The sequence below is a fragment of the Hesperophylax consimilis genome, chromosome 30 (genome assembly GCF_061612785.1).
Source record: "Hesperophylax consimilis isolate HC1 chromosome 30, BYU_Hcon_1.0, whole genome shotgun sequence".
Classification (NCBI taxonomy): domain Eukaryota; kingdom Metazoa; phylum Arthropoda; class Insecta; order Trichoptera; family Limnephilidae; genus Hesperophylax; species Hesperophylax consimilis.
In genome coordinates, this window is record NC_142865.1 from 17,921,011 (window position 1) to 17,947,920 (window position 26,910).

At 35.5% G+C, this 26,910-nt stretch overlaps 1 protein-coding gene across 3 annotated transcripts in view; it reads right to left on the reverse strand.

Annotated features, from left to right (window-relative positions):
* Window positions 1-26,910, reverse strand: part of LOC149409715 (uncharacterized) — a 251,361-nt gene that overhangs the window by 54,334 nt on the left and 170,117 nt on the right. For all 3 annotated transcript variants that reach the window (XM_089649563.1, XM_089649564.1, XM_089649562.1), the window contains exons 7-13: window positions 24,978-25,089; window positions 22,396-23,788; window positions 22,047-22,246; window positions 21,561-21,689; window positions 19,766-21,465; window positions 17,033-17,285; window positions 7,273-7,321 (exon numbers count right to left, since the gene is read on the reverse strand). In XM_089649563.1, the coding sequence (XP_089505689.1) occupies window positions 7,273-7,321; window positions 17,033-17,285; window positions 19,766-21,465; window positions 21,561-21,689; window positions 22,047-22,246; window positions 22,396-23,788; window positions 24,978-25,089 (3,836 nt within the window). The remainder of the gene's footprint in view (window positions 1-7,272; window positions 7,322-17,032; window positions 17,286-19,765; window positions 21,466-21,560; window positions 21,690-22,046; window positions 22,247-22,395; window positions 23,789-24,977; window positions 25,090-26,910) is intronic.

A 26,910-nucleotide genomic window follows, 5' to 3' on the forward strand; every position in this document is an offset into this window, starting at 1 on the left:
TATTTAAGAGGAAGCTACAAGCCAAAAATGTGTATATTCTTGGTATACCTTATATCGTAGGTAATAGTAATTAAGGCCGAGTGTAGTTTTTTATTAATTTAAAATAATGATTATATTACTAAGCAAATCGATTATGATAGTGTTTTCAACAAGTAAAAATTTTTTTATACATTTTTTAAATTAACATAGGCTTAGTAATTATCAAAATCAAATCGAAAATATGACCTTTTTCAGACCGTAATACGTGCGTTTTAAAAAATACTATTAAAGGCTGAATATCGTCAAAAAATACCTGAAGGGGTTTTCTTTAAACGTACGAAAAAAAAAACTAAAAAATAAATAAAATAGGTTCGTAGTTTCATTTTTTCATAAACTCTAATTGTACTTGTTTTTAAAATGCAGATTGTAAAACTTTGGATACGTTTATTTAACAAAACTAAACGATAAATTACTGGTATTATATTTTTCCATTTTTTAAAGTTAATTTAATATTTTTTATACTACAATTTAAGAAAGAACTTTTAGATTTTTAAATTACTTTTAAAACAGGCCGTCTGCTGGCGCCTATTTGAAATTTTAAATACGGTAGAACATCGAACTAAAAGCTTCTTTTAAATATCCCAACAGATGGCGCTATCATGGTTCGCTATTGACTCTTCCCATGTCATAAGCCAATATTCAACGTATAAATCGGTTTCAGTTATTCAAGCCAAACGGCCACTGGCTTAGGTTATGCTATTCTGTACACTATACTGTAAAACTCTCGCCTCGAAGTTTGCGGGATCGAATATCGGAATGGGCAAGTAAATTTTATTTGGTTAATTTGTGTTATTCACAATTAATGAATTAATATACGTATGGTATATGCGCGGTACGTTCCATAGTGAAAGATACTCTCAGTATCGCCTGGTGTAAGACCACCATTCAGAATTGAAACGTTGCTTGAAATGGCTTTAGCCGTGTTTGGTGACCAAATCTGAATAGCCAGGTAGATTCACTTATTCAATAAATAATACCCGTTCTGCGGTCTAAATTTAAATAATGATTTGTGGTCTTTCATCGGGGCGATACTGACAGTATCTAACGCTCTGGAAAATGCCGCAAATATAATACTTATGTACATTGTGAAATAACACAAATTATTAAAATAAAATGTAGGTTGGTATTCGTGCACGCCAAGATTGTAACCCGCGACGTCACGGAGGTCGTCATCCTGTTGAGTCGGGCCATATCTCGATATTAATTATTGTTTTTGTAAATTATTCTAAAAAAACATGAATGAAAAGACAAAAAACAAATAACCTGACATTTTTAGGTCGGGATATCAATTTACCGTCCACTGTAAAACAACTTACAAAAATGTCCACCCGCACAAGGCGCTTTTTAGTTCTGAGTGCTATGTGGCATCGTTGTAAATGAACTGAATGTTGCCAAATCTGAGGTTTTGCTTCACCAAGGACTGTTGAATACAAGCGAATTTTGGGCCCGATGGCGTTTCTGTGGGCCTTAGAAAACAATAATGTTATTTATAACGCTTATTGTTGACCGAGGTAGAACGAACAGAGGTACTCTGTTTTTTGACCAGATGTAGGTATATTTTTTACAATGCGTGCATCTGACGGCCGGCCTGTCCGGTGGTGAAGCTTTGGACTCCCATTCCGAAGGTCGCGGGTTCGAACCCGGTGTACGCAAATAAAGAAGTATTAGCATTTATATCTGAACCTAGATATTTATTCTGGACCACAGAATCAATAAAATTTTATTTTGTTAAAAGTATTTTGGTATTTAAAATTTTAAGTACTTAAAAAATTATTTATTTATATTATTTCATTTAATTCATTGTTATCTATTGAATTTAATGTGTTAATTATTGTGCATAAAACTATGTAAAACCAAATGCCAAAATGTTTTTAATAGAGATATACATAATTAAGAAATTGGCACATACATCATCATACATGTCATAATATGGAAAATCAGGACTAAAGATATATGAAGAAATAATAATAATATAAGCGATTAGTCATAATAGACCCGATATAGTTTTACATGAAAAAATTAAAAAAATTAACTAATATCATTGATGTCGCTATACCAAATTCCTGTAATATTCAAAAATATGTTAGCGAAAAAATAAGAAAATACACAGATTTAGGAAATGAAATAAAAAGAATTTGGCATTCTCAGACTATAAAAATATTACCATTCGTTATTTCGGCTACTGGCATTATACCTAGCTCTCTAATTAAAAATTTAGGCGTATTAGATCTTTCAAAAAAATTATATATAAAGATGCAAAAGTCGGTCATTTTGAATACATGTAGGATAACAAAAGATTTTTTAAATATTTATGTTGAGGGATCAGTAGGATTTATAGGCCCTGTTAGAAGTTCTACCGAGCCGAACCCTCTGATATGAAAATATCTGGAGTCGGTGAATTATTTTCCCATTTGATCTTTTGTGAGTTGACGTGTTGTTCTTGTATTGTTTTGTATTTATTTTGCTTATATAATGCACTTACATAATGTTGATTGACTAGATGATCATTTGTGGAAAAGTGAGTGGAAGGGTTTAGTTTTTCCTATGGGGAAGATTTAACCCGGACAACAAAATCGGAAGCATAAAAAAAAAGAAATGTCAGGCTTTCTGTAAAAATATTAAAATACATACAATTAAATTAAATGTTACCTTGTATATATTTGTTTATATTCTAATTAAATAAATAATACAAAAAAATGGTGCCATCTGGTAACTGAAATTCATAACTTTTATAACGAAGATTTACACTACCGCCATCTTACTGTTTTCAGGCAAACGTTTTTAAAATAAATTCTAGTTAGAAAAAATATTGTTTTGGAAATGAACAACAGAGTTCGTGTGTGTCGAAAATAGTTGATTTTGTCAGGTATACAATCACTCTTAAAATCGCTTGACAAACGAAGTCTAACGTTCGATTTCAAGCACAAAACTAGTGTTTATTTATTTTGTTAATAATTTTATAAGAAAGCTAAAAAGTTAATCAAGTGAAACTGTCACAGATAATCTTAGCTATAATACTGTATTTTTTTTTAAGTTGTGTCCTTTACGCGTTTATACATTTCCATTGAAAAAAAAAAAATATTTTTTAGTACTTTACATTTATATTTTATATTGAGTATTTATTTTTTTATTTGTATTCTACTCAAGCAAAACGATAAGAAAATCTTCGATTTATCTAAAGCATATTTTTTGGTATTCATAATGTACACCAATTCGTTATAAAGATTTAGCATTAACAAATAAATTGATAGGTTCCCTGTTAAACTTTTAGTAAAAAGGGACTGTATTATCGCGATGTCGGAACACGTGTTCATAAAAATCTTGATATTTTCGCATTTCGTCATTATATGTATATTATATGGGCAAATGCAGGTGTTTCGACATATTAAAACGTGTACCCGGCGTAGCTAGGGGTTATCCTTAGGAGATAGACATATACCATCTTGGGCTTTTCTGTAGACCTTTTTAAGATATAAATTTCCGTAGTACATTATTTTGATGTATCTCATAAGGTTTAGCCAGCGTTAGCAATGTAAGCGCCCAAAAATATTTTTTTTACGCCTTGATTACAAAACATCGAATTTTCTCTACTTTCTATAAAAATAATATGCATGTATTATATATATAAACCTCAATGAAGAAATTCTCTAAATGATAGTCGAAACCTTATCAAAATCCGTTGCATAGTTTAGAAGAATTAAGCGCACAAACTATAGTGACATTGCTTTATAATGTTTAGAGATTCACATCTTAATTTATCTAAATTTCAAGCCAATCAAGTTTGTAGTATATTTTAGTGTGTATAATTTTAACGTCGTTCTACGAAAATCATGAATATGAATTTATTTTTAACTTCCATTGTTCGACCGTGAAATGTGGGTAATATATTATAAACATATTAAAATACAAATTTATCCGAAAACAAAACATTTGTCGTACCACGATATCCGGAAAACAAAATATTTCAGCTGTCGTGGGATGTTTCTAATGCGATTTTAACAGCTAGGAATTTTATAAATACACACTACCTACTAGAAATTTTAACTTGTCGAAAGAATTATCTTTCAATGAATTCTGATATTTTTTCTTTACTTCATCTCACTTCGCAAGAATGCACCTTGTCTAGTTTACAGATTTAAAAAAATATATTATATAAAAAGCTAGACAAACATTTCCTTGTTATGATGAATCACCTGACAGTGTTTGAAAATCTCCTACTACCGTCGCAGTAAGCGGAAAATGTTGCTTGTGTTGTGATGGAGAACTTAACTAGTCGAGGAACTCACGACGCATAGGTGAGACCCAGACGCTGTATCTGTACAAATCACAATTTTGATTAATCTTTATAACGAATTGGTGTACATAATGAATACCAAGAAATATGCTTTAGATAAATCGAAGATTTTCCTATCGTTTCGCTTGAGTAGAGAATACAAATAAAAAAATAAATTACTCAATATAAAATATAAATGTAAAGTACTAAAAAATATATTTATTCAATGGAAATGTATGAACGCGTAAAGGAAACAACTTTAAAAAATACAGTATTATAGCTAAGATTATCTGTGACAGTTTCACTTGATAACATTTTTTGCTTTCTTATAAAATTATTTAGAAAATAAATAAAAACGAGTTTTGTGCTTGAAATCGAACGTTTCTAGACTCCGTTTGTCAAGCGATTTTAATGCCTATTAGGTATGAGGGGTGGGTAGGAATCTCAGGGTTAGTGAGTCCAGAAGGGGCGGGTGTATGAATCCATCCCTTCCACTGCAGTGCAAGGAAAAGGGTCGCTAGAGTCCGGCTGGAGAGATGAAAGGGTCTCAACCGGCCTCTCCCGAACCGGCCCTGGAACTGCACAAATGAATGTGGGCACCGGCCGTTACTTTGCACTTGGGGTAACCCATGGTGGATGTGTTGGTTATCTAACAAATGATTTCCGTGACGGCAGCTATTAAATATTTTTTATCGTGTCGATGTTGGTTTTAACGATAAGGCCCCCCTGATAACAAGTTCTATCGGTAGATCCGGCGATACTGAAGAATAATAATTATATTGCATTTCACAATTATTACAATTTGTTATGCATTTTGGCACGGTTTTCTGACATATTCATTACCTCTGTCGAAGACAGTCTCATTTAGCCTACGGAACACGGAATTCCGAATAATGACACGTTTCTAAATTACTTTAATATTTTAGGTATATATTTTAATGTGACAGTTACGAGTCATCCGGAATGCAGTCGAAAATAATACATTAATAGTTTATCAGTACATATTTAAGGCGATGCCATACGTCGTGACATTTTGAATCAAGCCGCTATCAATAACACCCTTTATCTAGATGGCGATAAGGTTTAAATTCCCGCTTAACACCATTCAGCTGTTTCGATTTATGCAAGAAAAAAACATGGAGAAAAAGTGCCTTTTATTTTATTTTGTGGATGTTCAGGCATATATATTTAATTTTTTTTCGATCATTTTACAAATAACTTAATTTGCCACATTATACAATAATATCATAACCGAAAATGGGTTCGTAAGTAGGAAATTTTGAACTTTAAAGCAGTTTTCATAGGCCTTATATTTTTTTTTCTGGGCTTATAAAAAGACTTATGTAAAAAATACTCGATTATTTCAAAGGCCAGGATGTATTCTACTCGCAGTATTTATTTAAAGCATCTGAAACATTTCTAGGCCACCAAATTTTCAAACCAAAAACACATGATTTTGCATTACTATATGTACATTATAATTCTGTAGTACATTCATTTGATATATCTCATGAGGTTTAGCCAGCGTTAGCAATGTAGTGCCCGAAAATATATTTTTACGTCTTGATTATAAAACATTGACTTTTCACTGCTTTTTAGAAATATAATATGCAAGTATTATATACATAAACCTTCCGGGAGAAATTCTCTAAATGATAGTAAAAACCCACAGACATAGGAATTAATAGACGAGAAGATAATGGCGAGGGGTAAAATCAACTGTTGAAGAACGAAGGGAGTGAAGCTGACTGTGATTCGTCAATAAATCAATCTGACAGTAAATAGGCATCTCGCATTATAATATCACCATTTACTTCTTAAAAGTAAAATCTGCTTTTGAATGAATAGACATTTTTACATGGGAGCGCAAATTACTCGCCACGTTATGAACTAATTTGCGAAGTCCAAATTCGGCAAAAAATTTCGGTTCTATTTTCAGAGTCGAATATTTCGTTTAAGTATTTAGTTAAGACACTTTTATAAATGTTCATAATTTACTTCCCAGCAACCAACCAGCTTTGTGTTTCGCGTCCAGACGTTTCTCGATGTGATAGTAACAACTGATTCATATTATACGATGTGAATATGCTTAAAATAAAGTAAAATAATGCTTATATATGGAATGTAATACGACAATTGGGTTTATTCTCTTTTTCAAATCTATTTTTACAAGTTTTCATAGTACAAGTCAACATTTTGCCGTGTTATTTCGTAAAATGAACCGATGATGCCTCGACCATAGTTCGCACAAGAATGATGACGTCACGTTTTCAAATTTCACTTGAGGCCATACGCGAGCACAGCCGGCTCCAATGGAACCGGTATGGGGAGTGGGGATAATACGCTTTTAATCACTTAGGGCAGGTCTACTAATATTCATATGTCTATGTAAAAACCCTATCAAAATCCGTTACGTAGTTTAGAAGAACTAAGCGCACAAACAGACGTGGATAGCGACTTTATTTTATACTATTTAGAGATAATAGATAGATAGATGTCGGTAACTTGTCATCGTTCCCGAGCATGTCTGCAGTTCGCCAACGAAGAAATTCACAACAGTTCACAACGACAAGTATTCTTGATTAATTCGACGTGAACTGTTGTTTGTACGTTAGCGATCTGCAGTCGTGCTCGGGAACGATGATAAGCTACCGACGTTATGGAAAAAACATTTATTGTTCGAGCGTGCTAGACACCATGAATCACGACTTATGGAAAAGGAACGAAGCAACCGCCGTTTCACGCCATTTGTGGTTGCTTCGTGGCTCGGTTCGCGAGTTTTTTATCATGTCTATGCGCAGCATTACGTAGGCGAAGTCAATGCGAACGCGAAAATATCAAATGGTCACCGGTCCAATTTTATATGTAGATACCTATATCAAATGAAAAAACACGATCAATAATATTATCACCAAATTAAAAATGGAAAAATTTCAGGAAAAATCAATATTTTATATTACCTTATCCAAATACGAATAGTCCTGAACAGAGTCATCTAGGGCACTGGTACTGTAACAAAAGAAATACAAACAAAATTAGAAAAAAAAATACTTACAACCTTTCAACTCTAAGGCTCCAGAAACGCCAACTTTAACTCTTTAAGTTTTTAAGTTCCAAAAAATATATATATGTTATTTTTAAAGATAATATCTTATGCCGAAATCGTAATTATATGAAATCGCAAAGTAAGCTCCGAAAATTATTAAAAACAAGTTTTGTTCTGTTATTTAATATGTTATGGGTATAAAAAAATTCACAGTGTATCATTAAATGCAACTAAAGGCAATGGGGAATGTTCACAAACTATAAATACCGTTAAAAATGTGTGGAAGATTTAAAGTTTATTTTCCTGATTAATATTTTCATTCATAATTGTGTGTTACACAGAGTCATTAACAACTTAATTGGTAGCCCTGCCATCGTTGCCACTATTAAATTCCATGTGCCGACTAGGAATACAAGACAAAATATTACATTCTTCTGCAATACATACACGACCGACTATCAGACACACTCACTGACCAATAGGATGCATGATCTGGGCAACAAGTATGGGGGTGCTATTGATTTATTTATTGACTACATTTATAGAATCGAGCATAATCTATACCAACACTTTGTCGAATCCTACAAATTAGAGTAGCGTTGGTAAATTAGTTTTAATGATTTGTCTTATATGTAGTGTTGTTGTAATTTCTTTTTTTACTTTATGTTACTCTTACGTTTTACTAATATTGCTTCATATTTTCTCATTATACATTATAATCACAATTTTACAATTGTGTATTTTGTACCTACTTTACAATGGATTACGTCTATTTACTGTCAGTATCTCCTGTATAATACAGATACTCTCCTATGTACACTGCATCATGTATCACTTTTATGTAAAAGCCTTTTTAGGTTATATATAAATAAATAGGTAATTATTGATTTCAAAAAAGATCTAAAACAGCACATTTAAAAAAGGTTCCAACTGCCTACAACCAATGGCGGCTAGCTCTAAGGAACGTTGGAGTAACGCACTAGCGAAATTTCAGTCGATCTAAAAATAATAATTATCAATCGATAATAATATCATCGAAAATGAAAGCAAATAAGAATAATGAAAGTATTAAGTTAAATTCAACAGGCTCGATTTTTTTTTTATTTGCATCACGTTTCATAAGTCACGTGGTGCGAGCGAATTCCATATCGCTCATCGAGAAACATCACCCGGGAACATCAATTATCTATAAGCGCAGAGCGTGATGTCGACCACAGTATTGAAATTTCTCTGAAACGTGAACGGCGCTCGCTAATGCCTCGTAAACTCTTCGGTGAGATGGCGCCACTTTAGTTTACAGTTCGCCTACTGATCAATTCAGTAGGTAGGGATAGATTGGCAATATTTTCAGCGCACTACCCATTTTTGTGAGTATAAGCCGCGACTGCCTACAACGTCATCATGGCGTAGAAAATGCCATTAGCTGGTAAGACGTCTGACACCAACATTGCCAGGTCATGAGCGCACTACCCATTTTTGTGAGTATAAGCCGCGACTGCCTACAACGTCATCATGGCGTAGAAAATGCCATTAGCTGGTAAGACGTCTGACACCAACATTGCCAGGTCATGTAATGTTTTGGCGTCAAATCGAAAATTGCACATTTTAAAACATAGTAGGAAATTTATTACATTCATTTATACAGGGTTTTCCAATAATAGGTGTTATTTTGATATTCAATCGTAAAAGATCAATGGTTTTGTTGCTTGTGTGGCACGTAGCGCCGTCTTGTTGAAAGTAAACGTTGTCCAGATCAATACCATCCAATTCCGGCCATAAAAAATCATTAATCATCTCTCGATAGCGCAATCTGTTCACCGTAACTGTTGCTCCAGCCTCATTTTCGAAAAAGTAAGGTCCAATGACTCCGCAGGACCATAAACCGCACCAAAAAGTCACACGTTGAGGATAGAGAGGCTTTTCAACAATAACTCTTTGGTTTTCCGAGCCCCAGATGCGACAATTTTGCTTGTTGACAAAGCCACCGAGGTGGAAATGGGCCTCATCACTCAAGATGATTTGCATTTGATTCACTCAAGTGAATTTTAATAATTTCAATGCGTTGTTGAAGCGTGTATCGTTCCATTTTTATTAATGGCGTAGTTTCTACTTGTCAAATGTCAAAAAATGATAGCTTCAAAAGTAACACCTACCGAAATAGCGGGCTTTTCAAAATAACACCTTTTATTGGAAAACCCTGTATAAGACTCAAAACGCAGTCAGGTAACGCACCAAAATTAATAAATTTATTAAATGAGCAATAAAAACGATTTATTCAGATATAAATATCGCATAAATAGATATCGTTGCAAAAACAATAAAACATCTTTGTGTTTACTTTGTGTTTGATCTAAATTCTGAATACGGAACAAAATACACATTCAAAAAGTATTGTCCGTTCATTGTGGGTTCAAAGGTTACCTTGATAGCTCAGTAGTAATATAACTCACTGAAAACTAAACAGAGACAAATCTCACAATAAATAAATACTTCATTTTTGTTCAAACAACTTTTCTTCTTTAATAAAGTAAATAGTTTTTTCTGATTTTTCAGCTCTTTTTTAATGTAATGGAAAGTATATGAAATTAATGCACGCAAAAATTCAAAGAACATGCGAAAACGGGTAGTAAAACGACCAGTCGGTGGCTGAGTTGACATCACGTTTGGGTCCCACCCAGACGTAGCGTGTTCAATTCCTCGGCTGACAAGTCCTCCATCACAACACAAGCAACATTTTCCGCTTACTGTGGTGGTAGTAAATTTAAAAATATTGTCAGGTTATTCATAAACCGGGAATGTTTGTCTTTCTTTAAAAAAATAAATAAAAAAACTAGTAAACGATATGATATATTTTTCAAAACGACAAACATTACCACATGCAGAAAATGTTTCTAGAGCAATTATGGAGGTGGAAACTAGGAACCCGACGATGTTGTATATTTAGCTACTAACCGGAAATACAATAAAATGATACGTACGAGCAACAACAGCATAATCCCTTATTTTTATTATCCTTTTCTTTCACTGACGTCATTTTGACCTGAGAACTTTTTAATTAACTTTTCACAAACAAACACCACAGTAGAGTAAATTATTAATATAACGACTGCTCAGCTGTCAGCACGGAACTAATGCAGTAGTGTGAAGATGGTCTACATCTTTCTCTATAAAAGCAATGTGGATCAATGACACATTTGTCCATATAGGAAGTGAGTTGTTAGTATTAGGTTAACCCTCTCGCAACCAGAATGCAATTTAATTCATTAATTAAAATTTATTGATTTAGAAATAGGAATATTTCAAAGGGCGATGGATTTGTTTTGTAATTGTCATTTGATACAGTCCTCCGCTCTTCTTTTATATTTATCCCACACAGGAGGCCCTAAGGAAAATAATTCCCCTCAGGGCCTGTGTCATCTTTTGGGATGCTGTGTGGAGGGTCTTTTTTAAGGAAAGGAAGGGGAGGAAGTTCTGGGAAGGTAAAAGGTATGAGGGTTGGGTAGGAATCTAAGGATCAGAGTGTCTAGGAGTTACGGACATATGAATATATCGCCCTCAGGGTGATTTTTCACAAAAACGATGCTATACAAATTATCCAACTATTATTTTTATACAGGGTGTATCGGCACATACCCGACAAACTTTAACCAGCTATTCCTTAGCACATTTGGAGTAAAAAATGTTATGGGCACTTTGCTGTCTGGTAACATTTTTTTTTAATAAAAAAATTACTATTCATATTTTCACCACATGTCACCAATGTTTTATCCTTTGTCAAAGTTTGAAAACCCGTCTGGCAATATTTTGTTCGAGTTTCGTTGAATAATGTACGTACGCACCTACGTTGGCGCGCTTTTACAATGACAACGAAATGGCACGGCACCATTCGTCTCATTTTTAACTATTATTATTTAGTGTGTACGAAAGAGCGAGGACACTTTTTGACACACTTGCTAATAACAGCTGTCGAACACGAGAAACAATGCAAATGACAGTGACGGAGTGTGGATTTTTTATTTATTTTTTGTTTTTAATGGAAAAAAAATGCTACCAGACAGCAAAGTGCCCATAACATTTTTTACTCCAAATGTGCTAAGGAATAGCTGGTTAAAGTTTGTCGGGTACTTGCCGATACACCCTGTATAGCTAACTAGCGTTTCTTTAAAAAAAGCATTGAATTAAGTCCGCAGCAATGAATACGGTTAAGAGAGGGTTAACTAATGAGGTGCGGGGCATACAGTACGTATTCTAGAGTGAAGATATGGAATTGGTTGTTGATGCTTGCTGCCTGTATGTGTCGATGTGACTATATTAATGTGTATCAGTATTTGTTCCTGGTGATTAAATAATCATAATAAAAACAGTTACACCAACACTGACGTTGTGTGGTGCATTTTAATTATGTACTGTATGTTCAAAATAACAATGCATACTATTAATTGAATTTAAAATAAATCTCTCTTGACCACAAATACCGGAGTGCGCAAGTAAATTTAATTTGTGTTGTTTCACAAAAAATATACATATTTATATATAAAAATATACAGAGTGAAAGATACTCTCAGTATAGCCCTAGTGAAAGACCACCTTGAAATGGCATTAACTGTGTTTGGTACCAGATCTGAATAGTCAGGTACTTCTCCACCTTACTCTTCCTCATCTTCTTCCCCTCCCCACTACAATCAGCCTCACAATGTAAACCAATTGGGGATGCCATAGTCTCACTAGCTCCAAACGGTTGGGACTATTGTGCCGCATTTACATAAAAAAAAATTATCCAAGATACTATTTTTTTAATTTACTAGTTACTTCTACCCGGTTTCGCCCGAGAATTCAAGAAAAAATATTCTTACAGTTAATTTTTTGTTTTGTTTTTTGTGAATATTGCACAAGAGTCCCAACTGCTCCCAACCATCTGTAGCCAGGTAGGCTGAAGGTAGTGAGGAGAGGAAGGAGATGCGAAGTACCTGGCCATTCAGATCTGGTCACCAAACATGCTAAAGCCATTTCAAGCAACGCTTCAATTCTGAATGGTGGTCTTACACCAGGGCGACACTGACAAATTGAAAATAGTCTATGGTCTACTATAGGCTCACGATGGAAATGATGTTTCAGGTTGAAATTCTAGGTAGGAAAATCTATGCAAATTTCAGAACTCCAAAGTTTGTTTTTTAAATATTTTTTTCATTGTATATAAACAGATAGAAGTGATCTATGGGCGTTTCCGTGTGCCAAAAAAAAACTCAATTTTCTCTTGCTTCAAATTAAATTAAAATTGATCAAACAAAGCCAAAAACAGAAATTCTTTATGAACAGAATTTGGTTTCAGATTAAACCCATGAATATTTTCTTAAATCAAAACGTTGATGAAATGAATTGTAATAAAATAAAATGAAATAATGCATTCACTTTTTGGTCACCCAGAATAAGGAACAATGGAAAAATGCAAGAACTGAAATAAATTAATTTGTTAATTCAACAAAAAATATTTATTCATTTATTAATTAAATGCAAGGTAAAACAGTGCACTTTTAGAATGGAAAAGGGGAATGATTCAATACACATTATCAAATTTGAGTTATGCATACATAAATAAGTATCTTGCCATGCAAAGAGAGACAAGCCAAAAGAAGACAAGTTAAAGAAAGACGTGACAATGTCACAAGTCAAATGTGACAATTCAAAATGAGATAAGTCAAAATGAGACAAGTCAAAATGAGATAAGTCATAAAGAGACAAGCCAAAATGAGATTAGTCAAAATGGGACGAGTGAACGAGGTTAGTCAAAATGAGACGAGTAAAAATGGGACATGTAAAATGACACAAGTTCAATTTTTTATTCATTTCATTCATCTAAGATATATTTCCAGTTAACCAATTGGGCGCATTTTGCACCCGTCTTCTAAAATGAATTATAAAAAAAACCCTAATATCATAGAACTTCCTTTTTCTTCTGGCGCTAGTAAAATTAAATTGTTAATTTTAATATCACTTGTATATTTCTATACTTGTAGTGTTCCGTAACGCCAATTGCTTTTGACAGGCCGTGTACTAACCAATCGTATCGTCAGAATTTGAACTGTGTAGTTTAAGTTCGCACAAGTCAACTAAAACGACGGAAAGCCGTGAGCCAAGCCAGTTGCAAGAACACCGTTTGTCCTGTCAAATATCGATCCCCGGTTGTGTTATCGGAATAATCATAATACGTATTTATTATCGCAATTTAATCTAAAATAACGAGTGATAACGAACGACAATCCCGTTCCAGTGTTGACAGATGAGGCTTATGCAGATTTCACCATCATTTCACCGGTAAGTTGATTGTGAAGTAACGTTACGCATTGTGTTTCCGCATTCGCCTGTCAAAGCCATATAATTAATTTATACTTTATCTGTGTGGAATAGCCCTGTAAAGGGCGGCTATTCCAACCCCTGTTCGTTCTTCGAACATGTAGATATATATGTTATTAAGATAATAGTTATGGGCCTTAGTCGTAAGTCACTAGATATAAGTCTTAAATGTAAGTCACTAGTTTTAAGTCAGTAGTTCTAGTATTAATTATTTAATAAATATATTTGTAAAGCGCCCTTGAGCTGATTTTTCACAAAAATGGCGCTATATAAATTGGCCAAATATTATTATTATTATTATAAGCCACAGGGATCTGATTTATACAGCATTCAGTCTACTTTCACCCTTCCTCTGCCAGTTCCATGCCTCACTGCCATACATCAGGGTAGGTACCAGCACGCCATTGTGGACTGCTAGCTTCGCTTCTTCGGACAGATTTTTGTTAGCGCCAACACTCAGTCCTCCATAATGGAGTTACCTGCATTTACCGTTCTTTCAATATTTCCGTCTCTCGTGAACATACTTCCCAAATACACAATCTCGTCCACCTGCCCAAGTATTCGTCATTCACTACTATATTGTACACCGTTTTCATACCCTCTCTTTCAATGTTAAAAACCTTGTTTGCCATTATCTCAAAAAATAATTTTTTTGATAACGTCTCTTTTCCACCCAATGCTTTAATTACTGTTAACACTTTCTATCAATTTGATTGATCAGTCAATTTCATAATAATATATAATCAAATCAAATTATATAATTTAAAAATCAAATTATATAATCAAATCTGTAATTTAAACTCAACATGTTATATTCACAAAACCCACATAATTTTAGCTGAGCTTGGTAGAACCCAGGAGCGATAAATACAAAAGTTATCTATGATTATTGTCGATAATTTTGATAAGATATGAAATTCATGATTAACATTTCAAATATAAATGATACATTGGACCCATTCCCTGAAGAGATAACGGATAAAAATTTCCATTGAAATATACTAGTAGAGCATTACCACCCAATGTCTATTTTATGAAAATTGTAAATCCTTCGGTTAACATAGGGGAAAAAATAAACCATATTGTCGTTGAGGGTGCTTATCTGGTATTTAGAGACTCCAGGTCAGAGTGGCTACCGAACTCATTACACGATACCGACAGTATACGATATGATAATAATATTTGGATGATATGTATAGCGCTGTTATTGTGCAAAATCACCCCAAGGGCGCTGTACAAATATACAATACATTTCTACAATGATCTATGTTATTACTATATACGGAAATAATATACAGTACCCATACCCACCCGGTAGGTCACTTAAAATTAACACTTGAATTTATGAATTTGGCATTCTCAGACTGTAAAAATAATACCATTCGTTATTTCGGCTACTGGCATTATACCTAGCTCTCTCATTAAAAATTTAGGCGTATTAGATCTATCAAAAAATTTATATATATAAAAATACAAAAATCAGTCATTTTAAATACATGTAGGATAACGAAAGATTTTTTAAATATTTATGTTGAGGGATCAGTAGGATTTATAGGTCCTGTTAGGAGTTCTACCGAACCGAACCCTCTGATATGAAAATATCTGGAGTCGGTGAATTATTTTCCCATTTGTTTTTTGGTGAGTTGACGTGTTGTTCTTGTATTGTTTTGTACTTATTTTGCTTATATAATGCACTTGCATAATGTTGTTTGACTAGATGATCATTTGTGGAAAAGTGTGTGGAAGGGTTTAGTTTTTCCTATGGGGAAGATTTAACCCGGACATAAAATCGGAAAAATGAAGTTTATTAGCGAAATTTAGATACAGGATTTAGGACATGATTGGATATAACTGGACTATAACAGCTTAAGAAGGTAAGTTTTAGTTTAGACCTGAATTCTGTTGGACTTGTAATGGATCTTAGTTCCGGAGGGAGTTTATTCCAAGCCTTCGGCCCAGATGCTGAGAAAGTGACATCACCAAACTTAGTATTTGGCTTGCGCTTCCAAGAGTTGACTGTCTCAGACCAGTGTTTTCCGGGACGCATAGTTCAGAGATGTAGGGTGGGGCCATTTCATTGATGGATTTAAACACTATCCAGCACAATTTGTACTGGATTCTTTCAGGGCACATGAGCAAGTGAATTTTACGAAGGTGTTCTGAAATGTGCAAATATTTAGAAACTCCGGTTATGAGCCGTGCTGCTGCATTAAACACTGATTTAAGTTTATCGATTTGATATTTTGAAAGGCTGGCATAAATGCCGTTGCACTAATCAACGAAGAGTTACTGCGTAAGTAGTTTTGTTGCTTCTGTAGGAAGATATATTAAGGTGTAGAATATGCTGACTTATAGTATTTGATCTTTGAAAATAAAATCTGCTTACAAATAAGCAATCCTTTTTACAAAGGCGCGCAATTTGCTGTCTGCGTAAAAACCTTAACTGCAGATCCCAAATTAGGTAAAGAAAGTTCGGGCTTGTTTACAAAATCGACTATTTAGTTAGACATTTTTACAAACGTGTTATAATACTAACATTTTTGCGTCGCGAAGCAATGAGATTTGTAGACAGTTTGCTTAAAAACGAATATTCAGACCCTGCACAGAAAAGTCCAACAATGGACTTCCAACAAAGTCCAACAATTCCTCGGCTGGCTAAGTCCTCCATCACAACACAAGCAACATTTTCAGCTTACTGTGGTGGTAGTAGGAGATTTTCAAATATTGTCAGGTTATTCGTAACCTGGGAATGTTTGACTTTCTTTTAAAAAAAAAAAAAAAATAAATATCAAAGCAATTTTTTAATATATATTATTTTCAAGTTAGGCACTCTTAGGTCATTAGACAATTCAAGTATCTTGGCTGCCACCACCATGCTTCTGCGTGGATGTTCGTACACAAGCACGCCTTGTCCACATTTTGTAAACTCATCGCCGACGCCAGACTTCCCGCAACCAGCCGGTCGAAGTCATTTACGTTAATGTCGTAGAAATTTAAAACATTATGGAGCAAGTAATGAATATGATAGTCTTATTATCATTGTGTCATTAGACATTTGGTAACAATGCCGTGGGCTTTAGATCAATGCTAGAAACAAAACGGTCGACAAAAAATTATAGCTACGGTATTTGTGAGCAAGGTTATGAAAACAAGATGTTGCGACAGGTGGTGGCTGCGTAGATCTAACGATTTCATTATAAAAGTGTACAGACGTAGACGACAACTTGTTAGCAACGTGAATACATAACATCAGTATCGGATACGTGCATATTTGCGTAGAAAAGGGGCGATATGTTTTCAATTATAATCATGCATCCACTTACTTCGCGTCTTTGCAATCTTCTTGTGATGCATCCACTACAGTCAACGCAGCGGTCTCTGATGCACTTGCTGCGATCTCAGCCGTCTGCTGCTGGCTGCTCTGACCCTCCTGACTGTTATGTTGACTGTTCTGCAGTTGACTCTGCTGACTGTTCTGGAGGAGTCGGTTCTCCTCCCATTGCAGCTTCGCCTCATTCTGGACACGCTTTTTCAGTTCAGAGATCTTCTCGCGTTCTTCATTCATCACCTGGCAACCTGGGAACAATTTTTATAAGTTAGACAACAATAACTGGCAACACTCGTGGGACGCCACGAATCAAATACTTGAGTCTGGCCATGACAAGAGTCAGAATAATAGAAGAGTATGTATGAATGTGAATGAGGCAAGGAGTGTATGCCAAGACCGAGTTGTTTGGCAGTGGCACGCGTATTATAGCCACGTTTCGTTTTGCCACGTTTTTTGTTTGAATAAGTTAACAAAATGGAGTCTTTTTGCAAGCATAACTACAGCGCCCTTGAGGTGATTTCTCACAAAAACGGCGCTATATAAATTAGCCAAATATTATTATATTATAAACATGACACACCTTAACTTTAAAAAATGAAAATTTTACGAAAGATAGCGGTGTTAGTTTGTTTTAACGAAATATCTGTTTTAATTTTTAGCATACTTTGTATGTTACGCACTACAATCCGAAGCTTTCAGTAATTTGACTGTTGCCCGGTTTTTGAGGTTATGTAGTAATTAAAGCATGTTAATCAAATGAGAAATGTAAGCACGACAGCGGAGCTGCATTTTTTCGGCAATTTAGAGAATTAAATTTCACAAAAATTTTACATGAATCTCTTCTTTGGCCATTTCTAAATATTCTGGTATGAAAATATCCAAAAAATTTGAAAAATATCCGATTCTCAAACTTACTGTCGGTAACATCACTATCGATAACTAGTTTAGGGGTAGAATCAACTTTAACAATTTCATCATCTTCAGTTGAACACATCTGAAGCAAGAACTTCGCCCTTACGCTGGCCATTTTCAAAAATTAAAACTAATCCTTTTACAAAATCAAAAAAACATTAACTCCGCTGAAAATGTTATCGCACAAAGCTGATTGATTTGAGGGGCGTTTCTACAATACTGATAGCGAATTAATCAACATATTTTTAGCAAATATCTATATGAAAGATAATGATATAATTGAAATATTTTGTTAATACATACATGTTTTTAGTTGTGGTGTTACACCAAGAGTGTTATAAAGCACAGATATAAATGATTAATATTTAAGCCGGTAGTGATGAAATATAGCATCGAAAAAGGTTAATCTTTTCACTGTAGATAAGATAAAGTAACCACTGAAGGGATATACATGTAGAAGTGTGTTGTGGGTGCGGCTCTGTGCCAGAAGTAAGATAAATTTTATATCAAAATTGATAATTTACTTTAAAATATTAAAAAATTTTCTCAAGAGGAAAATCATTTCCATTGGTCTGTCTGGGATTCAGGAGGCAAAAGAATGTATGTAAATTAAATAAATCTGGTTTTAAATATGTCCATTTGAATTGAGATTTTGTTTTCGTGAGTTTAATAAATGAATAAAATGGAATCTTGGAAGGGGAAATTAACCCACATCCCGACATCTGATCGAACTGAAACATGGCTGATAGACTCGTTTTCGATGACAATGCATTCTATCAACTTTTGGTAGCACTCATGCAAACACACAAGAGCATACACGCATTTTTCTGAAACTGGATGACACTATATTTAAAAATTTACTATCCAATTAGGATTTGGCTTAGGTGTTGCCGTATTGAGTCCATTCCCTGGAGAAAAAGGTACAATCCTCAGTCAAACCAATTTTTTTTTTTAAACTTTAAAATTGGCTACTAGTTGTCCCAGAGATGGCGCAAGTAAGTTGAAAATAGATGTAATACAATAATTACAAATTGGTGAACACAATTCTATTGATTCACAATCAGTGGATTTAACCGTCAGACGTGGACTGCGATAACAGTCTGTTAAATTAAGGGCTTTTCGTTATCTTGTAATGGATATCGACAGCCATTTCTGTTATCGTTTTTCAGAAACCCGTTGATGAAATTTTTAAATTCTCAGAAAGCAGGCGCCACATGACTTTGTAAATAAACTGTTGCTTACCGACAATTTGTGTTTGAATAAATAGAAAAGGATTATTAAGTACATAAGGGGGATTGGAAACTTGTGTGAGGAAGGTGAGCAAGTAATCTACTACACATGTCTAAAGCCATTTCTAACAATATTTCAATCCTGAATGTTGATATTTTACCAGGGCCATTCAGAATTGAAACGTTGCTCCAAATGGCTTTAGCCGTGTTTAGTGACTAGATCTGAATAGCCAGGTACTTCCCCACCTTCCTCTTTCCCTTCCCCACTTACCTTCAGCCTCACAACATCCCCCAATTGGGGATGCCATAGTCTCACTGGCTCCAGACGGGAGCAGTTGGGACTCTTGTGAGGTATTCACTAAAAAAAAAAAAAAAAAAAAAGGGCGATATTGAGAATATCTACAACTATTAGAGTGAAAATTACTTTAGCCATATTTAGTAGTCAGATCTGAATAGCCAGGTACTTACTTCCCACCACCTCCCATTCGGCATCAAAACATACCCCAATTGAGGATGTCATAGTCCCACAGGTTTGGAGCAGTTGGGACTCCTGTATTAAAAAAGAAAAACTAAAAATTTTGACATACCATTTTGTTCTAACATTGCCTTGCGATTCTTCTCCACTTCCCTCAGACTGTCCAGAGTTTTTCGCCCCAGCGAATTCATATCTCCATTCTTGGAAAGTAACGGGGCGTCCAAAGTCACCTTAGAAATCCGATCTATATCATCCTGCGATGGAACCTTCGTGTTGTCAGCCAAAGCGTTCAGGAATTCTCCGGAATACCTCCGGAATTCATCCCCGGCGCTCTTCCGGAACATTCCCTTCGCCAACTCCGTCTTTTCTTTGCTCGTTTCAATCGCTTCTTTGACGACATCGCTTCTCTCCTTGGCGATTTCGCTCATCTCTTTCGCTAGCTCTGTCTTTTCTTTCGCCATTTCTTTTCCGATCTCGCGGCTTTCTTCTGCGATATCCCTCATTTCTCGATTGTAATCGCTGTTCGATTCGAGACGAATTGTGTTTCCCGTCATTGGATCGATTATTCTGACTTCTTCTTCTAAGCTGTCGGCAAAACTGTGGCGATTATCATCATATTCTAATGAAGCCGGTCTAATCAAATGTTCCTCGTTTCTTTCTGGAGAGATAGAAATCGGCAACTGAGAAGTCTTTGAACATTTGCTGAGATACTTATTTTCGGTAATGCATGATTTAGAATTCTTTACGTATCTGTGCTTAACGTTTTTCTGATCAATTTCAGAAGATTCATCTATTTTAACTTCTTGCACCTCGGAATTAACATCAATATTTTCTTTATTACTAACAATCTCTCCGTTACTTTTAACCTTATCTTCTTTGTTCTTTTTGAGAGAGTCTTTCCTAATCATTTTACCAAAAGAAGGAAACGACAGTTTCAAAGACTTCTCTTCTTTGGTTAAATCTTTCGCTTCAGATGTTTTATTCTTTCCTTCTTTGCCGCGCTTCGAACTTCGCAAACTGTTACACTTTTCAAAAGAACCAAATTCCGATTCAATATTCTCGTTATTAAAGAACATGTTTTCGTTCATACTCTGCCACATGACATCTTGTTTTTGCTTGTTCTTTTTATCTTTACCCTTCAATCGGCTTAAAGAATCGAAGTTCCGCTCCCAGAAACCTTGTTTCTTTTCTTTATTACAATCGGGACTCGTGTCCGTGCAAGTATCTGCTTTAGATCTATCGGAACTAACTGATCTTTCGACTCTCATGGGACTTGACTCATTACTAGTTATAACTTTATTAGGACTACACTCGGTGCTCTGTAATGATCTATCGTGATCTATTTCGATATCAACGAGATCATCGATCGATCTCTTTTCGCCTAAATCCACAATCATACTTCGAGACATCTGATCTATCGAGACGAGCTTCTCTTTGAGATTCTTTTTACGATTTTCGAATAGCTCGGCATTACTCAAATCTTCGTCCGAGCTCGGTGGTGAAAAATCTCCAGATTTAATTCTAGATCTACGTTCTTCTAACGTGAAACTTCTTCGATCTCTCATACTATCTGATCCGATTTCCATTACAGCATTTTTGATTTCGTCTTCGACCGATTGTAATTCGGCAGTTAGCTCTTCAATTCTGTTCAGCATCTTGACATATTCGGATTGGAGAAGTTTGGTTTCTTCCACGGCTGCGTTCAAGTTGTTGCTAGTCTCAAATCGGAGATTGAGGATTCTGGATTTTTGAGAATCTATCTTTTGGGTGAGAGCAGAGATGTCATTTTGAAGTTCTTCTCTGTATGCAAGCCTGAAAAATAGAAAAATGTAAATTAATTAAAATATTCATTTATTACGTTTTATTATATGTATCTGGCGCACATATACATTAGGAATTTTACTAACCAGTCTGCTTCTTCTTCCAAGTCCTGGAATTCCATATCTTCAAAGACTTTCCTCTCGGTTTCCAACACTTCCTGCGCATTCCTGAGTTCCTCCAGAGTGGCATCGTGCTTGGAGAAATCCTTCTCAATCCTACCATAACAAAAAATAGAAGTCAGTAGATATATAAATACATAAAAGAAATGACAATATCAAAAAGAATCTCTAAACGGTGACATTTTCATTTTTTTCTCCTAACTTTAGGACCAAGGTACTGGGGACAGAGGAATTTAGGAACAAGGAATTGGAGACAAAGGAATCAGACGCAGAAGAATCGAAGACCGAGGATTTTGGACCAAAGAATCAGGGGCAGGAATTTATGACCAAGGAATCAAAGACCGAGGAAACGAGGAATGAAGCCACTTGTGCTGAGGATTTTAGGACCGAAGAATCAGGGAGAGAATTCGAGAACTGAGGAATTTTTCAAAATGATAAAAGAGTCGAACAAACCTCTTGACATTATGGTCAGCCTTGTCCACCTTGTCCCTCTGGGACGCCTGGCGAGCTTCCTGCTGCCCGCGACTGTCTCGAGCCTCCGCCTCAAACAGTCGCACCTTGTCCTGAAGAGACACCAACTTCCGCTGCTCCAGATTCAGGATGGCAATCTCCGAGTCGTACTCGCCTTGCAGCAGGGCTTTCTCCATCTCCAACTGGGAATAACAATACAAACAATATAATAAACAAAATGACGCCTTTCAGATCCAACGTATATTTAAAAGAAAGAATTTGGAGGTGCCTTGTCGAAGCGTTAAGTCCCTGAACCTTATGCAACAAGATGAAGAAAATATGATATACTAACCTCTCTCAAGATGTCATCTTCTTGCGATCGAATATCGGTCATCTTGCATTTGACCTTGTGTATCTCAGATAGCACATTCTTACGCTTGCATCTCAGTTCTTCCAACTCCGTGGACACATCTCTAAAGCAACAATCATCTTCTCCTTCCATTTCCAACTCTTTGCTGATCTGCTCGAGCCTATCACTCCTGCTCCTACCCTGAACGAAACCGGCACACTGAGGAGATTCAACATCATTAACTTGGACAGTATTGTCAAATACGTCATCAACCAACGCTACGTCTTTCATTTCTTCGGATATCTTCTTCAACGCATCGTTAATGTTGTTTTTTGTGTCCGCAGAGTGTCTCGAACGTGATTCTGATAGATCTCTATCGATATCGCGGTGTATCGCGTCTAATTCTGGTATATCCGCAATCAAATCACGGCGAATTTCTTCAAAATTACGACGCTGATTAAAAACATTATCGGGATCTAGTAAGTTGTAATCTTCGTCGGTTTCAATGTCTACTTTCTTGTTTTCTGGCTTCAACCGTGCGATTCTCATCTCGAGTTCATTAGAAAAGTCATCTGTGTCATCAATCATAGGTATGTCTTCAGTAAGGCTTAATTGTTTTTCAATGCCTTGGCAATGTTCCGATTCATCATTATTAAAGATTCGTCTGTTTGTTTCATCACTTCTGTCATTCACTCCTGAAGTGATTTGAGATTCATTTTGCGCAGACGAATTTGGAAAAACGAAATGTTGAGGATGAACGACATTTTTATGCGCGTATGTCGTCTTAATCCTCGTCCTCGGACTGTGAGAGCTTGGTGATTTTGGAATTGAATTAAACGGAGAAGAGCTATTTTTCAAAGCGATATTTTCATAGGGCGACATTGTGTTATTTGGACGTATGCTTCCATCGTTCGTCCTATAATATTGCACGCCTTCGCTCGTCGGCGAATTGCATTCGTAACTGTTTGGTAGTCCATTTTTTTCGAAACTTCCGACGTAGTTCGCCGAACTTTGCGCATTTCTCGCAATCTTTCTGATCATGACAGGGCTGGAGAGCTCTGTGATCGGGAATTGGCGGGTGTAGTTCGTGACGACGTTTTGATTCTCGATGTTGAAATTTTCATAGCTGGAATGCTGCGAGGAATACTGTATAGATCTAGCGTCGGTTTGTAGCAGATTTTGCGACATTTGGATGTTGGGATTTGTTGTGACGCCGTTCGGGCTACTTAAAACTTGAATATTTTCGTAGTTGGAGACTTGGTGGTTTAGATTGATGTGGTTGGGGGTGATTTGATTGGGGGTGGTTCGGGGGATGTTATGCGGACTGGGGGAGCTTGGGGAAGGTGGTTGCATTCTGTGGGGGGAGTAGTCAGACCTGCTGTGGGCGGTGTCGAATCTGAAAACAAACATAAAATATTGTATATTTGCGGGAAGTAAAACAATTTTCACGACAATGGAATGCAACAATAGTTTAAAAAAAACTAAAACTAAGAGTTAAAGTCACTAGCTATTAAACTTAGTTATAAGCCACAAGTAATTAGTTATAAGTGTAAGTAAGAGGTTCCCAAAGTGGTCTATATGGACCCCCAGGGGTCGATATGGGCATGCTGCGGGTCTGTCAGCGAGAAAAAAATTTGGGGGTCCACGAGATTCAAATGGGGGTACATACGAACGGACCCCCATTTACCTCAAGTCAACATTTAGGAGTTTCGTAAATGACACAATAAACCTAACACAAATATAATTAGACTGAGAAATTACTTATTTGATATTTGTATTTTTATATTTCGTAAAGTTGTTAATTGAGGTATATAAATAGAGTCTACGTTCCTTTTCTCGTCAGAATTAATATATTCAAGCAAAACATTGCACATTGGAAGCCGCGAATTTTCCTAGTTCCCCAACTTGTTTTTGAAAAACGTCCAGGGTAATGATGACGTTCAACATTTAAATGCACTTCACACAGACTTCAAAACTAAGTTTGAGGACATTTTGACTATGGAAATGCAACGTTGAAGAATCGGATATCATGTGACAAGAAGAACTGACCGGAATAAGCACTGACAAAGAACTTAAGGGGCAGTTCTGTAGGGCTAGCTACAGAAAGAAATTCCCGTTGCTTATCCTGCTTCATTTTTATTTGGTGTAATACCTCACAAGGGTGCCCCTATCTGCACAATGACAGAGCAACTATACCGCCACCCAGTTGTTGGGCAGGCAAGGGAAGGGAATATTTTTACTAAAAAAATAAATGACTATAAATCACATGGGATGTTAATAGTTTTAGGAAAATGCAGGCAGGGGGTCTACGGAAAAAAAAATATTTGGAAAGTGGTCTACGGGGCAAAAAAGTTTGGGAACCTTTGGTCTAAGTCATAGGAATACATTGAATGTATAAACTAAGTTGTTAAGCGCCCTTGGGGTGATTTTCATTTGAAATAATCCAATCATTATTATTATTATTAGTTTGATCAGAGCCTAGCAGAACAACCTCTGGACGAGACTAATATTGAGTCTGCTAGTATTTTACAATCGTCATAGAAAATTAATAACAAATTTTTATAGTTAAAATATAAAATACCAACCTATAAGATCCGTCGCTCGTCTGAATGAGATTGTTATGAATTGCTCTCGGCAGGGACCCGTTGGTGATTATTTTATTGTGAGGTTTCTTTTCCGTGGGAGTTGTCGGGACACCTACAGACAACACAAAATATTACAAGAGAGTCAAATTTGTACTAAAACACAATTAACCTCTTAGAAGCAAGGGGTATTCCAAGGAGGCCGCAGACAACCGTTAACCGTTGAACACAAATGTCACAGCAGTTGGGTTGTGAGCGGACGTAAACTGTATGCAGATGCAGAGATGTGCAAAATGGGTACCCAAAACCATTTGAAATGCAAAATGGAAATGGGTCAAAACTTTTCCATTTGAAAATGCAAAATGCAAAATACCTATTTTCAAAATGCAAAATGGTTTCTCAGGTCAAACAATTAAAATAATTATAGATTTTTTTTTAAATGTTGTCATTTAATAATGGAAATCATGTAAAACAAACATATTACATGATGGTAAATCCAAAAACACCACGACTACAGATTATCAAACCACAAAAAAATTGCGCGGGACTAATGTTGCCAACGTAAAAACATAGAAACTGCTATCTAACATTTAATATTACAGCGTCATGGCCACATGTTCAGTATTTGAATCAGTATGTTTTGTAATGGTATCACTCAATTGCCAGGGCTCCTACCAGGGAGCAACTTGACAAATGTAAATTATCTCTCATAGCGAGGTTGAGGACCGACTGATATTTGGGGCTTATGAAAAAAAGATGAGTGGAGATAGTAGGAAGAATGTTGCAAAAAAGCATTTAAAATGGAAAATGCATTGAGAAAAGCATTTAAAATGCAAAATGGTTTCTAGAAAAGCATTTAAAATGCAAAATAGAAAATACCCATTTTGCATTTCCATTTGAAATGGATTTATTTGAAATAAAGCACATCTCTGTGCAGATGTCACAACAGTTGTCTTGTGAATACATTTTATACCAATGAAAAAGTGGTACGATGCTAGGTATGCGTACAATGGTACCTAGCGTAGAGACATCACTATTTAAAGCATTAAAAGTACACAATTGCTGACCCTGCAACTTGTACTTGCATACCTGAACAAAAACACCTGATTCTGTGCAGAAACTAAACTAAATAAACAATGCAATCATTAGAGCATTTGCATCAGGTGGAAATTCCATTCTGGTTCTACTGGTATTTTGATGGAAGACACTGCATGGAATTAGCACCATTGATTCCTTCGGCAGTGGTGCATAACCAGAAAACAAGCTCAGTCTTACTTATAAAGATTCCCTAATCCGCTGCTGCAGCGCTGGTATAGCTATACGGCAGGGGTGTCAAACTGGATATTCTTAAGGGCCGTTTATAACATTTGGCGTGTGTAAGCGGGCCGGACTCAATATTTAAAAAATAAAACCCATACTTACATAATTGTTAAAATCTTTATTTAGTTAGATACCTATTTATTATAAATTCAGTAAGTTAAAAAGAAGGGTAACAAGGTAAATTATCTTGAGTCGGACACCTGACTTCTCTTGTTTTTTACAAGTTCATTGATGTCGGGTGTCATATTCGTCGTAGTTACTTTTAGAATCGATTGGAGATTTTCATCCGTAAGCCGTGAGCGATGTTTGTTTTTGTTTATTTTCATAAGGGAAAACATCTGCTCGCATAAATACGTACTACCAAACATACACAGGATACGTGCCGCATGATTTCTTATACTTGGATAGTTATTCAAACTCTTGAAATATTGTGTATAAAATGTAGTAACATTAACTTCCTTAAATTTATTCTTTACAATGCTGTTGCATTGGAGATCTATCAATTCCATTTGCAAATGAATTGGTGCCAGTGCAGCCTCAAAGTAAATGGATTGTTGAAAAGTGGGAATTCCATTTTATGCATTTTGCGAAAATCTTCAAAACGACTGTTAAATTC